Below are 17,834 nucleotides of genomic sequence, written 5' to 3' on the forward strand. Positions count from 1 at the left end.
GTGAACGGCTGTAGCGCCCGTGACGTTCCATAAATTGGGCGGGACTGCAGCCTGTACACAAACACTGGAGCCGAGGGCCGAGCCGCATCCTGGGACACAGCGGGAGTGCGGAGAGGCGGTGATATGACATTTATTTTACTGCATGGCGAATTGGCCTTACAGAAAGGCTACAACTCTGAAAACTCCTTTAATGCTGTACTACTTGGAGGTGGGCGGCCAAAGATATCTCAGGCACGCGCCATCCCCATTCACTGAATGACCATCGCTCATGTTAAAAGCACATTTTTTGGTTATTGCTGTACCCTAATTAGGGCTAGTCATTAAATTGTTACTTTTGCATTTTAAAAACGTGTGACTTCTTTGTGTTCTTGTGCAGGACGTCATCCCTCCGATGGAACACCGGCACCAAAGAAAGGATGCTGATTAAAGTAACAGACCGGGAGCCCAGCTTTCTGATGCACCAGGGGAATGGCTATACTACCGACAATTCACAAGGCACCCGCACTCGCCGACCGTCAGGAGGACAGCCTTCGCCCATCATGCAGACGTTCTCTGTTGATACAGACAACTCTGTCTTTTTTCCTGACAGAAAGCAGTCACCATATATGAAAAGAGCGGATCACGTTGGCTCTTGTTCCCCATTACTTGGACGAGGCGAATCATTCTGCACCTTACAGTCCCAACATAGGAAGCATTCTAACGAGTCCCAGCCGTCTTCTCCTCGTTATGCCTACGAGCCCCCTCTATATGAAGAGCCTCCCATGGAGTACCAGGCTCCCATCTATGATGAACCACCCTCGGAGATGCAGTATGATGGCAGCGGAAACTACAGAACAATGTCCCCTCAAAAATCCCCTATACGCAAACCACATACCTATCTTCAGTCTCCGAAACAAGCCTCAAACTCTCCATACCAACAGCTTGTGTTGACCAAACAGAAATGCTCTGACCGGTTCATGAGTTTGGATTACAGTCCTGCAGGCAAGGAATATGTCCGCCAGTTAGTGTATGTCGAGCAGTCTGGTTCCAGCCCAAAGATGAAAACGGGTTTACGGCATAAGTACACGCCTAACACGATAGGTGGGTCATACTCATTGCAACACAATCCTCCGTACATGAGGGACCAGCGTCTCGAGGTTAAATCTGGAGACTACAGTAGTATGGAAGGTACAGATTTACGACACGTTCAGCAGCCGCATCAGTTGTACTCAGAAGACTCCATGTCTTGGTCTAGTCAGCAGGACACCATGTCCTCCGCTAGTTATTCCCCAAACACTAGGAAAAGGAAAAGCAGAAAACCTTCTCTGTCTCTGGAACCGAACCCATCTCCCTCTGAAGGATCAATTGATAGAGAAGGACACAATGAGCAAAGTATAATTGACGAAAGACCTTCATCGATGCCTAACCGACCGCTGATGAGTAGGACGGAAAGCAGGTCATCAGAGACGGACATGCACCGTGGCAATACGGAAGCCTTCATGGCACAAGCCCGGCTTGCCTGGGAAGCCCAGCAGGCACACTTCCACATGAAGCAGAGAAGCAGTTGGGACTCTCAGAAGGACGGCTCTGGCTATGAGAGCGATGGTGCTGTGCCTTTACCTATGCCCGGTCCTGTTGTTAGGGCTTTTAGTGAGGATGAAGCCCTCGCACAGCAAGATAGCAAACACTGGAAGAGGAGCAATTTTGAAAAACTTGGGTTTCCACAAATACTACTGGAAAAAAGTGTTTCCGTTCAGACTAATTTGGCTTCTCCCGAGCCATATTTACATCCCTCTCAGGTACAGTCAGCTTTTCTATATATTGTCAGTTTTTGCTGTCGGTGGAGTTGGACCCTCTTGTAATAGCTCTGTTTTTTTATCTTAATATTAAGAGCGTCCCAGCATAACATGTATGATAATTACTCTCACAATGCATTGTTACCCAGTACAAGGTTTTCTTAGGGCCCAATCATACGGCGTATTTTCTGTCTATATTATGTCCGTATTTTTTTTACAGATGTGATACGGGCAGCATATACAACCATTGATTTGCATTCATGTGTTTAGATAAGCATTTTTTGGAATGTTATTTTCCCGGAACAATCATTGACGTATAAAAAAAAATGAAGCATATCCTATTTTAATCCGTGCCTCCGCACTTGGATAGCATGAAAACGCAGCAAATATGCAGTGGCATGTATATCCGCTGTGTTTTTAACACATGTTGCCAGGAGAGAGCGAAAAAAGAAAAGTGACATAAATTGGGCCTTCTTTTTTTTTTGCACATGTGACAAAGGGAATGAATATGGCTGCAATAGGAATGTCAAAAACACGTACATACACAGTGAGAACTGAACACTTTTCACAAGCTGAAATTGCACATGCCCATGTGAATGAGACTTTAGGCTGTATACACATGAATGAGTTCGATTTTGGTCAGTTTTCCATGCGGTTTTCATGCTAGTTTCATGGGTTTTTCCACACTCGTTTTTATCGCACACCTTTTTCTGCTCTGCACTTCCTGTTTCCGTTTTCACGTCCTCCCTGTAGTAACCTGCATTAAAAACGCGCTGCAGTCACATGAAAATCACATATGAATGGGATAGCATTCAATTGCAATATGTTTTTTTAAAAGGTCCCATAGAAAAATAAGACCTGCCGTGATTTTCCTAACTTGGACTATCAGTCCAAGAGAAACATCGCTTATGTGAATTATCGCATTTAAATGAATGGGTTCTTTTCCCCTGTGAGTTCTGTCTATCACGAAATCGGACAGAAAACGCATGGGAAAATCACCTTTGTAAATACACTATTAAGCAGTTGTGTAAACAGTCTGCCCCTTGTTTGCTATGAATGGCATATCCTATGATAGTCTAATTAAAGGGCTTTTTACATGGCCTGATGATCAGGCAAGAATGTTTCTTTTCCTGACCATCAGGCTATGTGAAGGTGCCACTGATCAGCCAACAAACAAACCAATGCTCCCCATGTGTGTGATGCATGTGCTGCCAATAGTGATGAAACTGTAGGAAAAGAATGATTGTTTTTCGCCTGTAGAGTCTGAATCGACTTGTGTAAAGGTCTGGCAAACGAGGACCTATATCCGATTTTGTAATCAAAGCTCTTCATCCTTCCTTTATGTATTAATGTAAAAGGAACCCAAAGCAGATACTTAGGGTGATATTCTGCAAGTTTAATCAAAAGCGCACTCCTTTTAATAAACCTGGCACATTTGGAACTGCATTAACAGTCAGAATCTTCACCTACTATGGGCAGGGCTAAATTTGCAGCAATATTTGTGCCATTTTAAGATTTTCTACTTAAAGGGGTTTTCCGAGATGTTTGATTTACATAAAATCCAGCTTCCCCTGACATAAAATAACAGATAGGCTTATACTAGTGTTAGGGAAATTCAATGGATCCTTGTAAGCTGACGGGCTCCAAATTATAGTGATATACCCGGTCATGAGAACGCAGGGACACACAGAGATGTTAGTATCTGTGTAGCATTCTGGTTTATTCTCGAGGTGAAATCTAGTATATTTCTAAGTGAAGATTAGAAACCATACAAATAAATATATATATAATGTGTGTGTGTGTAGCTAAGTATTATAACAGACAAGCAAAGAGACAAAATGGAATCTTTGTAGTCCATCTTTTAGGCCTGCAGCTCTTACAAATCCCCCATTTGAAACAGTTCATCATGAGAAAGAGTCTATATCTGTGGTACGTTCAAGGGTTCTACTCCACCCGAGCCAGACTTTGTATGCTGGATTCCCACCGTCATGGCTCTTTACAAGTGACTGTTTCAACGATATCGCAGCGGGAGAGACTCCAGATAGTTTGCTTGTCTTCGTACTCCACAAAACATCCAAAGGTTGCAGACACTCAAAAAAATTAATAAAAGAAAACTACCACAAACTAAAATAACAGATTACATTACTATTACTTCTGCTTATAGCGTAGTTAAAGGGGTTGTCCCGCGGCAGCAAGTGGGTCTATACACTTCTGTATGGCCATATTAATGCACTTTGTAATGTACATTGTGCATTAATTATGAGCCATACAGAAGTTATAAAAAGTTTTTCACTTACCTGCTCCGTTGCTGGCGTCCTCGTTCCCATGGAGCCGACTAATTTTCGCCGTCTAATGGCCAAATTAGCCGCGCTTGCGCAGTCCGGGTTTTCTTCTGTTCTCAATGGGGCTCCGTGTAGCTCCGCCCCGTCACGTGCCGATTCCAGCCAATCAGGAGGCTGGAATCGGCAATGGACCGCACAGAAGCCCTGCGGTCCACGGAGGGAGAAGATGCCGGCGGCCATCTTCAGCCGGTAAGTAACAAGTCACCGGAGCGCGGGGATTCAGGTAAGCGCTGTGCGGATTTTTCTTTAGGTCCCTGCATCGGGGTTGTCTCGCGCCGAACGGGGGGGGGGGGGGGGGGGGGGTTGAAAAAGAAAAAAAACCCCGTTTCGGCGCGGGACAACCCCTTTAAGCTAAGAGTTTTATCAAGACTCTCTCTGGCGTGCCCAAAACATCCCATGCATAGAGACATTAATGAAGGTATACGTTGGCACCAACAATATACAAATGATATGTAATATTCCGGCAAGAAAAGGCCCAGCCTGTAGGTTGTTACATTTCATACAGTTGGTCATACAATATCATTGAATCAGATGTTGCTGACACCTGGTTGAGTGAGATTTGTGCACATTTCCCTATATCAGACTTGTTGCAGGTGAAAGTTATAAAAGACTTCTGCTCCCGCCACCTGTCTGACTTGAAACTTGGTGATATTTGCCCACCGGGTGTGTTCTGCTTGTGGGCACCCTGGACTGTAGTCATAGATATTTACAAAATTCTGAATATCATTTTCCTCTACCTCGGTGTCATTATGAATCATTGAAAATACACTTTTTAGTTCTGAAATTGAGGTAGGTACTGCCAACAGGCAGGTATGCAGTATGTCTTCACTGCTCTTAAGATTTACCATACACATATTAGTAATATTTAATACATCCCGGGCCAGGTATTCCCACATATTGGCATGCATTCATCCCCTTCTCTGCCTTAGCTGCTCTGGTTTCCTAGCTGGTGGGAAACCAGAGAGGAAGAATGCAAAGACCATGACAGTTATACCGCAGGCCATGAGGGATACAGGCCTCATTGCCCCTGGGGTTTGGTTGTCTTTTTGCAGTGTGAGGCGTGAATCCAATTTGGTTTTCCCTCCAATTTGACTGAAGTGCTGGTAGTTAACAGAACCTGGTAGGGACCATCAATTCTGGGTTCCAGCACTCTCCTTACATGTCTCTGGATGAGAACCCAATCTCCAGGCTGCAGGTCATGTGTACCTTCAAAAGTACTGCTGCCACCGCATAAACACATGAGGGAGCTCCTCGAGCCACTGGATCCAGCCTCATAGAGTAGTATCCAAGTGGCCGTGGTCATCCTCCGTGCTTTTGTGTCAATACTGCCATCGCATGGTCAGAAGGTTCAGTACAGAAAAGAGTAAAGGGTAAAGTGTAATTGGGAATACCCAAGGCTGGAGAGCTGAGAATAGAGAGTTTTAGAGTGTAAAAATTGTCTGTTGCTTCAGGTGTGAAAGAGAAAGGGATGATTGAAAGACAGTCATAGAGTGGTTGCATAAAAGAGGAAGCAGAGTGGATCCATGGGCGGCAGTATGAAACAAGGCCCAGAAAGGTGCGGAGTTTGGCAACGGGTTAAGGTACTGGTATGGCCTGGACAGCAGCCTTTCGTTCCTCTGTCAGATGTCTAGTTCCTTGGCCTAAGCAATGACCCAGGAGAACATCCTTTGTTTTGCAGAATTGGAGTTTGTCTTTAGAGGCTTTACAGCCTTTTTTTGCAAGAAAAATTAACAGTGAAATTGTGGCCTGTTGGGAGGCCTCCAAATCATCAGCACACAGCACCTACATGCGGTAGGTGCCTGGCTGACACCTCATCAGCACACAGCACTTACATGCGGTAGGTGTCTGGCTGACCCTTCAGCGTCTTTTCTGGAAAAAGAGGGCTGTTTGCTGGAGAACGTATCTCGCGCAAAGCCCCCATCGGAACCAAGTCTCCCACTTGTTCCCCAATCAGCATTTTTCTTGTGGGAGACTAAGGGGATACTGTTTGACCCAGGGGTTTGTATCCTGGCTTCAGATATACCATCATAGGGGGTACATTCAATTTCCCTATGTCTGTCTTGGAGGTGGCCCACCATTTGTCAGGACCTGCAGAAAGCTAAGTTTCTGCAGCAGCTGTCAGGACAAACACATGAGCCGGATCCACCAAGAGAGAAGTTAGTTTACGAAACTCTTCTGCACTGGCATCTGAGGTCTCAACCCGTACCGATCCATCCGGTGAGAATTTAATGGATGCAGATAGGTCTTGTAAGATGTCAGTGCCAATAACAGAGACATGAGTTACATCAGGGCAGAATAATCCACAAACATCTATCTATATTTGAAATGTGATATCCTTTAAGCAAATTCATTATTAATCTGATCCTGCCTGCAATGTCTTATCAAATTTGAGAAAAAAAATATTTCCTGACTGCTCAATATTCTCACCCCCTCCTTTGTGGACAAGAGAGGGATGACCCATTACGTACTTTTACATCATCTAGCTCCACCCCTTCGATTCTGGCTGTTTGCATGTTTCTTGATGCTTTCATTTAAAATTCGCAATCTGCAAATTCATATCACAAACAAGTAAAGTCTTATGCAGAGGGGGGAGAAAAACTTTTATCCCCAGTGAATATCTGCATCACACATTTTACATTCATCACAGCCTGAACACTAGTCATTAACTCTCATCCATCCATGTGGTCAAGTCTGTCTCTCTCATATTAATATGAAGCTTCCACAGAAAGGCTGACTAGAGACATTTCTCTAGTCAGAACAGCAAGAATATACCTTAAAATTCCTATATGTTTTCTATTTTTAAGACCGTATAATTTACTTAATTCATTACAAGTTTCTTATTTTATTAATGTTTGGCTTCCTTCTTTTTCTTTGACCCTGAACAAAGACTGAAGTCTGAGAATGACAGCCCCTTTTCTAACTAACTCTGACTGTTATCTCTCCGTGAAACAGCATAATAGCTAAGATATTAGAAAGCAGCCAGAATATTCAGACTTTAAACAACATTAATCATCAGTAATTACAAGAGTTATATTTCTCTGAGAATATGAAACACAGACTGAACAAAGTTGTTTTAGTTCAACGGCAGGGAATAGTTAAACACAGAAAGGAAAACATGCTAGGAGCTTCTAACAGCGCAAGGGTTTTCCAGCACTAAACTATTGATGACCCATTCTCATGAGCGACGGACCCCCACCGATCAATTATTGATTACCCATCCCTGATGATGGGTGATCAGTGGTTTAGTGCCAGAAAACCCCTTTAAACTACTAATGCGCTACCAGTTTTCAGTGTGCATCAGGTAGTCTAAGGAAGTGATGTGGCTATCTTGGTAGACCGCAGTGGGCCTCAGGAACAGGTGAATCCGTGGCAGTACAGCCGTAAAGGAAGGCACCAAGTTTTTTTTACTCCCTTTCAGTACTGGGACTGAAACGTCGCTTTAATAAATTTGACCAAGACTGAATTTTGAAAGCCATGAGAAAAGTCACAAATTTTAGCCTATATTTGTTGCAAGCCATCTCTTAGGACCTTATGTGGAACAATTTGTAACAAAAAAATGGCACAAGCTGCTCATTGAAGGGGCGATCTAAGTGTCAGATTGTTTTAATGGCAGTGAGGCCGCATCCACACGGGCGACACAATATGGATGCAAGAAAATCGCAGCGATATCGCAGCGGTGGTCCGTATGATATCGCTGCGTTTTCTTGCAGCGATGACACGATTTTGTGTCGCTACAAAGTCACACGTGGTGCTACAAAGTCGAGTGACTTCATACCATGTGCGAGGGTTTTCAGGGGAGAGAGGCCTGAAATACAAGCCCTACCCTCAAAATAAGCCCTAGCTGCTAAAAAAGAGGCGCTGTCATCTCTGGTTTGTCTTCTCCCCTTAAGCTCCCTGGCACCTTCATGGATTGGAGGATCAAAATCCGCACCTCCAGAAAGGGATGGCTGTGATTGGTTTCCTACCACGGCTTAGCCAATCTAGTCCAGCGCTCGAGGAACCGATCAGAGGCAGAGCTTCCTGGACGTGGGGATTTTTAAAGTCCCCACCAGGAAGCTCTGCAGGAGACTTCAAGCAACTGCCAGGGAGCTTCAGGAGAGACGCACAGGAAGATGACAGCGCCGGAGAGGTGATGCAGCTAGGGCTTAGTTTACGGCTTTTGCTGTAGGATTTCCTATTGTAAAAGTTGCTTCGCATGAAAACCGCGTTTTTGTCCTCTTCCCCGGCAATCCAGCGCTGCAGCTCCAGCAGTCCTCCCGGTCTTTCATTACTTACAACTACCACCTGACAGCTGTAGCGAATATGAACTGTTCTCCTAGCATCACTGTTTAGTTGCTGGGAGCAATGACACCTTCAGAACAGCACGTGACCGCTGCCACTTTTGATTGGCTGTAGTGGTCAGGTGGTAGTTGTTCGGAAAGAAAGAGCGGGAGGATTGCTGCGTTTATTATTTTAATGCATTTGCAGCCTTCTTTTTTACTTTCACACTTAGACCTCCCCTTTAAAATGGGCTTCGGTGTCCAGACTGTGAGAGATTTAGTTCTCCCTTTCTTCTCTCTCAGTAGGAAGTCCCAGTAGAGTTTCAGACACAACTGATTGTAAATCAATATCTCTGATGCTGAAGAAACCCCTCCTATACAGAAGATAGACGGGGCTAATCGGCAACCTGGGGCTGGTTTCACATCACATCATATTCCTGATACAGTGGTGTGAATAAAGCCTCCTGCAACTTTATGGAAATAGAAAAAGTTGTCCCACAGTAGCGCCGCTGCTCCAGTAACTCCTATTGAGGTTTCTCTGCAACTTCAGTTTGATTTAAGGGCCAGTAATGTATCTAAACGACTCGTGTAAATTTTGCATGACTTTAAAAGTTTTCTAAGGAAATCTTGTGACTTTTATTAGCAGGAGGCAGGGCTTCCGATCTTCAGTGAAAGGTCCATAATCCACTGTTGTAGAGAAGGAAGTTCCATCTGAGTCATCAGTTCCATCCATTTACTGTTAAGGGATGAAAGTAATTAACATAAATATAAATCTTTTATTGCTCTGTCTTTTCTATTTCATCTTTATGCATCAAAGTGTAATTCTCTGGGGGGCAATAAAAATAAGGTGTTTGAAGAATTAGCGGGATGTGTAGGACGCCGCCCTGTTATACCGGCCAAATCGTGTCAGACCATAATAATCTATATGAGCAGCGAGAGGTTTGTGTAGGCCGTCAGCATTCTTGCCGTGCTACTGGTTAAGTAGTTGAAAAGATGCTGACCGATATCCTTAAAGGGCTCATTACCACCTTGTTACGTTCCGAATCGTTTGTATTTTTTATGTGTGTAATACAGACAGAATTAACCCCATTGATTTGTATTGGGGTTTTCAGACAAGGATATTTTTTTGTTGTCTTTCTGTCACGTGAAAAAAAATTGCAGCAGGTCTTATTTTTGTGCGTATTCACAGACCGAAAGTGTCCATTAAAGTCTATAGGGTCACTTAAATGTGCAGCAAATAAGCAGTTGCTTGCATATTCACTGGAGACCTTGTTTTAAAAAATAGTGAAATCAGTTGAACCTTCTGGGTTTTTTTTTTTGTGCGTGTGCAAAAAACCCCGCAGTGCGTATGCAGGAAATACATTTACAAAAAGCCGCATGCACACCAAATATGCCGCAAAAATCCAATACAGAATACGTATACACCCATGTGAATGAGCACTATTTTCCATCACTGTTCCACATGGTAGGTCATCAAATGTTAATCATTGGGGAACCAAGGCTTGAGATCCTCGATGATCAGCTGATGTCCCGGACAGCTATCCGTGCAGCGGGGTCCAAGCTGGAATAGAGGGCTTCATTCCCAGCTAAATATATAGAGCACTGCCTCCTATAACACTTCTTCGTCTGTCCACGGTGTCGGAACTGAAAGTGTAAAAGGCGGTTTTAGCTGCCATTTTTTTCAACTGGCTTGAAGCCTTCTATGATGCTTCCCCCTTCCAGCTCGATGACCCCCGATGCACTGTGGGACGGGCAATCAGCTGATCAGTGGAGATCCAGAGTGATTAGTCCCAGTCGATCAACTGTTGATGACCTATCCTGAAAATAGGTCAACAATAGTATTTTTCTGGAAATCTCCTTAAGGTCTCGATCACATGGGCCAAATGCTCTCAGATCTGCGTTATTTTCTGGGTTTTAACTTAATATATCGGAAAAATTGAGACGTAGAGCGCGGGGATAAGTGACAGGAGAGGACGTCGGGGGTGAGTGACAGGAGGCGGCAGCTGGCGGTCAGCCGGCGGTCAGCCACCCCGCTGCTGGAGAACTGGACCGCCACGCCGGGGACACTTACATCCAATCCAAAGCAGGGGGTGTGAGCTAGCCCTTTTCTGTCAGAGACACTGCCAAACCCTTGTCTCCACCCCTATGTTCCGGTGGAGACAAGATACAACAATACCGGACACATCCACTCCCATTAAACTCGTCCACTTCTCTTGGCTCTTCTCAAAAATTTAGAGAAAAGTTGCAACATTTAGCATAAATCACCACAATTTGCATCTTTTACGCCATGAAACTGGTGCAAATCAATAATTTTCCCGTTGGCTTCTGGCATATTTGTTGTGTTCTGCCTGTGAAATCACACGAATAGCACACATTCCTATTATAGCCGGTGGGGCTTATTCACATGGACTATTTTCACACAGACTAGAGGCATGTCCTATACCTGTCCTTATCATGAACAAGAAGGAAGAGATGCCAATGCATGTCTGTGTGCAAAGTCCATATATATCGGGCAGCACAGAGGAGATGTGACACTCGGGCGAAGGTTGCATTATGGCTTCTGTACACCTAGCTTAAGCTGGGCTCACACGCCCAGGTCGGATTCCGCATGCGGTAGGCCCACAGTGAGTCCGGCCGTGACCATGCGTATGGCATGTAACTGTACTGTGTATGGCTGTGGAGGCACTCAGGCGGTCTTGCGCAGTACAGGTTTATTTGTGTTTGTATTTCCAGCGTGACTGGCCATGCACAATCTGCAGTATCAGTATAGAAAAAATACATCATCCGACTGATTGACTAAACTGAATGCAGATCAAGTGCGAGGAGTATACGATCTGATGCAGGAGCATGGGGTGAGAATGGGAACACAAACTCTGCTGGAAAGTTACGGAACCTTTTCATTCTACAACAAATGTACGTTACGTAAAACTAGAGAATGACCTTAATGTGCAGCAACGGGTTCCCCATTACTTGGCACATTCCTTGTCGGTCTGTCTTTATTCTATACAGGATGCCAGAAGCAGAGAGGTCCCTTCATCTGGCAGATAAACCGATCTGAAGAGGAGAGAGCAAGTCTTATTAATGCAAAAATACATTGTAATGTGAGGTCTTGATTTCCCAGCACGGCGCGGCATCTTTCCACCCGCAGGGCATTATACTGAGAGATGCTCTGCAGCTGACAGCCCGGGCTCAGGGGGGCTCCGCTGTCTAAGCCAGTGTGCTGATCTGCTGTCAGTGTCAGCCGTCTCCAGGCCCCAGCACAAAACAAGAAGGGGAAGGACGACAGGAACCCAGCGGAGGGTGGGGATCCGTATAGATGGATATTCCCTGTGCAGTCGCTTATTTGTGTCTCGTTTAGACGATACGAGAGTGGACGGGATGAATTGCCTGCGGGTGAAGGCAGATAGTAAAAATTAGGGGCATCTATGTGTTCAGTGGGAGGATCTCTGCAGGGGAGAAATCCTTTTATTAAAGGGGTTTTCTAAGATCCTCGAACATTGGTGGCAGTGAGGGGTACACACAGTGTATTAAAAAAAAAAAAGCACCATACCCCCCTCCCGTCACCACTTGCCACTACTGTGGTCTTCTATTTGCATCGGCTGCAGCTGTGGTGTGGGTTGTTTACCCATGTGACTGCGGCAGCCAATGGAAGGCTGGCAGGGGCATCATCAGTAACATTCCATAAACCTGCCTCAGGGCTTCTACATTAGAAGCCCATGTGATGGGTTTACAGGAGACGTCATCTGGCCTACTGGATGTCACCTGTCAGATGCCATGGCGGCGGTCTGCCTAAGTGGTGGTGCAGCGCCACGATGAGTATATCATTTTGTATTTGGTTTTGGGCATGAGGGGCCCAAAACTATATACAAGTAATATCTTTCAAAATCTCTTTATCCATAAGGCTATTTTCACACAGGCTGTATTTGCAATGGCCAAATCCACATTTATTGGTGCAGATTTGGCCCAGATTTCAGCCTTTGCATTGCAAGCAGTGAAACCTACACTCAGATTCTCAGCAAACTATTGACATGCTGTGGGTTTATAATGTGCAGCGTATCTCAGTTCCGCCCCAGATTCCACATGGAATTTTTCCACAGCTTGAGAATATGTTACATCTCATCCACATGGTTTTATTGTAAGGCGTTGTTCACGTCGCTATATTGCGGATTTCAATGAAAAATCCATGTAAAATCTGTGCGGTTGCACATTTCACGCATTTGAACTATGGATCCGCACGCAGAATCTGTGGCAAGAAGTGACATGTCACTCTATTCCTTACGTTGCTTTTACATCTCCGCCATGTGGACTATAGCACTGGTTCCCATGCAACTGAATAAGGCTATAGATGGCGAGCGTGATGGCGGTTCAACGAACTTAGACCAATATCGTACTTTTAAACTTGCAATTTCCCCTGCAATAAAAGCGCGTTATATCTCTGCACATGTGATTATGACGCGTGGGAAAATCGCCTGCTTCAAAAGAAAACATCGTACTCACAATAATATTGTACCTGCATGTGAGTGTAATGCAAAATTTTTTTTTTTTGCTCACAAAATAATGGGCAATATCATCCCCAAAAATCGGACATGCTGCAATGTTTCTATCTTGCAGCATTGGTGCAGACGTAAAATAATGGGTTCTTCTCACATGCAGTTTTTGTGCATCTCGCAACACACAGAAATCATGCATAAAAATACCTGTGTAAATCACGCCTCAGGTGCCGGGAATGTGATGTGGAATCCCCATAGATTCTGCTGCAAATCCATGGAAACAATCCGCTGTGTTAACAAACCTCAAGGCCGGTTACACGAGTATGTCCATAAACATAATGCAGATGAAGTATGATACAAGATTCATCTTGTTGTCCAACAGATCTTCCTCTCGAATCCCCTCCACACACATACAGTGGGCCCAGCCGAGCGTGTGGGAAAAGTAGGCTGCTGCCAGCCACCTGGCAGCTGCTTATCTCTGCCAAGAAGAATAGGATCGGGCATGTTGAATTCCAGCATGACCCCGACTTGTGCTGTCGGAGGAGAGTCGGGAAACCTCCATATTTATAGATGATTGTATGGGCCTAGCAGGTTGGGCCAACGCTTTTTTAATGTGTATGGGCACCGTAACACTTGTGTCCTGTGCTCCAGGCTGTACCTCCATGGGGCAGAGCAGTCCTGTTATGTAGGAAGTCTCCTCCTTCCTGTAGACATCAATGGATCTGCTTACTGACCGCTAAAGAGGCAGAACCAGCAAGATATTGCAGAAATTGCAGTGATTTTCCTCGTGGAGATTAGCTTCCACCGCTGTAAATTTTGTTTATATCAGCGCCGTTTATGTGTTTTCTGGCACGACAATACATTAAATGCTGCAGAAGTTGTTTAATCAGCAATGACTAAGGGCCCCATGTACACGGGACGATCATCGTTCAAGAAATCGTTAGATCGTGCAGATTTAAACAATAATGGGTCAGCGACTGAACGACAAATAATAACTCGGGCGTCGCTCATTTTATGCAGACATAAAAATCATCATTCAGAAGTCGTAATGTGTAAAAAGCGAGCGTTCAGTCATTCACATTCAGCGGTACGGCACCCTGAACAATGAACGATTGAGTGAATGATGAAAAAATGTGAACTATCATCTGCATGTGTAAACTGGCAGCGTTTACAGCACACGACTCTCTCATCTTTACTCGTTCAGACGATTTCTCGCTCCGTGTAAAAGGACCCTAAGGAGAATTTAAAGGCACTGTGTACATTGCTCAAAAAATGAAAGAAACACTGATGTTACCGGGTTATACACTAATGTTAACGGGTCCCGCTAGAGGACGTCGGGCCCTCATGGGATCTGTTTCTGACAGTTTGGTCATCAGCTGCTTTAGGTCATTGGCAGGACCCTTCTGCTCCTTCAGTCCTGATGCCCTTCTACGGCCGTGTCCAGCGCTCAGCGGGGCCTGGTATCTGCTCCAGACTCTTTAGACTGTGCTGGGAGACACAGCAAACCTTCTTGGGATGGCACGTATGGACACGTCATCCTGGGGAAGCAGGACTACCTTTGCACCTTGTTTGGGCTGCAGCTGGCGCCCCATGTACCAATAGTTGCAGGGATAATGGGCTGCAGCTGGCGCCTCATGTTCCAGTAGTAGCAGGGATAGTGGGCTGCAGCTGGCGCCTCATGTACCAGTAGTAGCAGGGATAGTGGGCTGCAGCTGGCGCCCCATGTACCAGTAGTAGCAGGGATAGTGGGCTGCAGCTGGCGCCTCATGTACCAGTAGTAGCAGGGATAGTGGGCTGCAGCTGGCGCCTCATGTACTAGTAGTAGCAGGGATAGTGGGCTGCAGCTGGCGCCTCATGTACCAGTAGTAGCAGGGATAGTGGGCTGCAGCTGGCGCCTCATGTACCAGTAGTAGCAGGGATAGTGGGCTGCAGCTGGCGCCTCATGTACCAGTAGTAGCAGGGATAGTGGGCTGCAGCTGGCGCCTCATGTACCAGTAGTAGCAGGGATAGTGGGCTGCAGCTGGCGCCTCATGTACCAGTAGTAGCAGGGATAGTGGGCTGCAGCTGGCGCCTCATGTACCAGTCATAGCAGGGACAGCAGGAACATGCAGGACTAGAGGGAGAGAGGAGTCGTCTTCTGTTGCCTCTCTAGTACTCATGCCATCACTTACATTTACACCAGAAACGCACTTTGAAAAATAACGTGGTTTGTATTCTACACCTCTAAGAAAAATTGGTCAAAAATGCAAAAAACGTTTGTGCTTTTTAAAAAAAATGCATGCGGTTTTACATCTGTTTTTCAGTGTGTTTTTGGTGTTTTTTTGTAGACAAAATTGCTGCCATTTGGTGCTTATTTTGCCGAGTTTGCGTAGCAGATGTCACCCTTATAATTGGAGGGGTGACGTCTGCTGCGGATTCACATCCAAATAATGCCCTGCGGGTGCAAACATTCAGCACCGTGCCGGGAAATCAAGCCCTCGCGTTACAATGTATTTTTGATGCAACATTTAAAGTGGATTTTGGAGCCAATTTTCCACTACGGTAAATCCACACCGATTCCGCTAGGTTTGAACTCTTAGGTACGATTTCACATAGTGGATTTATTGCAGATTTTCCACCACGACTTCATTCCTTCAGTTGAAATCCGCACCCAATCCGCTATGTGCGTTCACGCATAGCAAAGATTGCTTGCTGCCCAAACCTTACCCAGCTCCAGCTGCCTGTGGCCCCATGATATTGCCAGTAATCTTGGCATGATCGTGTGGCTATCGGCCGTAAGTGTTTTTTTCCCCCCCCTATGTTTTGCTAGGTGGGAATGCCGCCTAAGGGCCCTTATACACGATATCTGACATTCAGAGGGAATCTGAGCGATTATCGTTCAGCGTAAATACCACGATTGCAGAACAAACGAGACTTCCTTCACTTCTTGTTTGTAATTCAGTTTCTGCATGCATAAAACTGACCGACAGATCGGCCCGTGGAGACAGGCGATCATTCATTTACGAGTGACCGCCTATTTACTGTGAATGGAGGCGGGTGGCCTGGGACGATCCCCTCCGCTCCACCTCCATTCACTACTTATGATCGTTCGTGTGTAAAAGCACAGGCAGGATTAGCGCTGGGATGACCTGTTGGGCATCTGCCCCCGACCAGTCGTCCTGTGTAAGGGCTCAGTCAGACGGGCGGTTTTTACATGCGTAAAAAGAAACGTGTGACCACGTCCATTGTCACCCGTGTCACCCCTGTTCTATCTTTTGTAGATGCAAATTTTATGCGCATGTAAAAATCGGACATGTGACCGCTGCCATTGAAAAGCATTGGTTCTATATAGATGCGGATCGCAAACGCAAGTAACATGCGCACATAAAAATGCCCGCCTGACTGAGGCCTAAAAGGGCCCTAAGTCACTTGGGGTTTTACTATGATGCTTACATTTACCCTGAATATTTCTCCTGCCACACCGTGCACTGAATACACGAAGCAAAGCTTTGTACGCCTTCTCAGAAACGTATGCCAGGTCCGACCCGACAAGCCTCACCCACTTGCTTAAGGCTTATGTGCAGTAAATCGATCTCAGGGGCCGCCCACATGACAATTTGAATGCCTGTTTACCTTATATGATAAATTTGCTAAAAAAATGCATACAAATATATGTTAGGGCTCATGTCCTTGACCGTGTTTTCACTTCGTATCACACATGCGTGATACATGTTAAATAGAGGCAATGGACTTTCATTGAACCATGCACACCGATGTGTGGATACTGTGTATCGATACGCAGGAGAAGTAATTGCAGCATGCTCTATTTGTCTGAGTTGGTACGCAACGTGAGCCCTATACACTTGTATAAGCTGCATATGAGACACTGGCCCATGCGCAATAAATTGCATATGGGCCGCATTTCCATACGCATGTTCATGAGCATGTGATACGCGGCATGCGCAGTGCCATACACTGTCTCTGCCGGCACCGCGCATGGCTGGGAATGTATAAAACGCTGTGGCCGTGGGCATGAGCCCTAATGTTAAATAAGCCCTCGTGGTTATGTCGGTGAAAAAATAAAAGAATATATAATTTTTGACGGAGGGGATGAAAGAAACAAAAAAGAACCAGTGAGTAAGGAGTAAAAAGTGGTCTGACCAAGTCCTGCAGACACTGTTTGTTGTAATATAGCATAACAATCCATGTACAAGCAGCACATGAGTCCCATTCACCGATAACAAGCAGAGAAATATATCCAATGGTAGCAGAAGTGTGTGTCTGTGGCAGCCAATCCACAGCTGTGGCCATCACCTGGGCGTTCCCTGTAAGTCAGGCCGGCCAACCCATGTCTCCACCCATACATCCGGTGGAGACATATTGCACCAGTACTGCAGAAGTTTCTGGATACAATGCCTCGGCTTCATTTATATAAGGGCTTATTTACACGAGCGTTTATCGGTCTGGTTTTGATGCCCGGCCGATATACGCTTCTATCTGAGCAGTCCCCTACCTTCCCTCCCCCTCACTGGCTCTCTGAATCTCTCCTTTAGTCCAGCGTTTGCAATGGAAGGAGGCAGAACATGGGCGGAGCTCAGCTCTGATCTGTCCCGCCCACTCCCATTGCTGGCTATGGACAGGGGACTGGAGCTTAGCTCCGCCCCCGTCTCACCCATTCCATTTGCAAACCGCTCAGAGGGGAGGGGAGGAGAGAGGCAGAGACGGTGAGTGGGAAGGAACTGCTTAGATGGAAGTGTATATCGGCCGGCCGTGAAAACGCCGGATGATATACACTAGTGTAAATAAGCCCTAAGACTGGAGAGCGGGAGCGGTTTTCTATATTTGGGCCATTTTTGCTCCTTTGACATACAGACTGATAGATACAGGTTGCACTACTGATGCACATCGGTGATACAAATAACATTGCTGATACACGTCAGCGGTTCAGATGTCAAAATTGCCATATTTCTGTAATACAGATACACAGAT

The 17,834-nt window shown here is 45.6% G+C and overlaps 1 protein-coding gene across 1 annotated transcript in view; it reads left to right on the forward strand.

Moving 5' to 3' along the window:
* ARHGAP39 (Rho GTPase activating protein 39) overlaps nt 1-17,834 on the forward strand; it is a 164,420-nt gene that overhangs the window by 84,835 nt on the left and 61,751 nt on the right. The window contains exon 3 of the mRNA XM_066578706.1: nt 377-1,778. Coding sequence (XP_066434803.1) covers nt 377-1,778 — 1,402 coding nt within the window. The remainder of the gene's footprint in view (nt 1-376; nt 1,779-17,834) is intronic.

The sequence above is a fragment of the Eleutherodactylus coqui genome, chromosome 9 (genome assembly GCF_035609145.1).
Source record: "Eleutherodactylus coqui strain aEleCoq1 chromosome 9, aEleCoq1.hap1, whole genome shotgun sequence".
Taxonomy (NCBI): domain Eukaryota; kingdom Metazoa; phylum Chordata; class Amphibia; order Anura; family Eleutherodactylidae; genus Eleutherodactylus; species Eleutherodactylus coqui.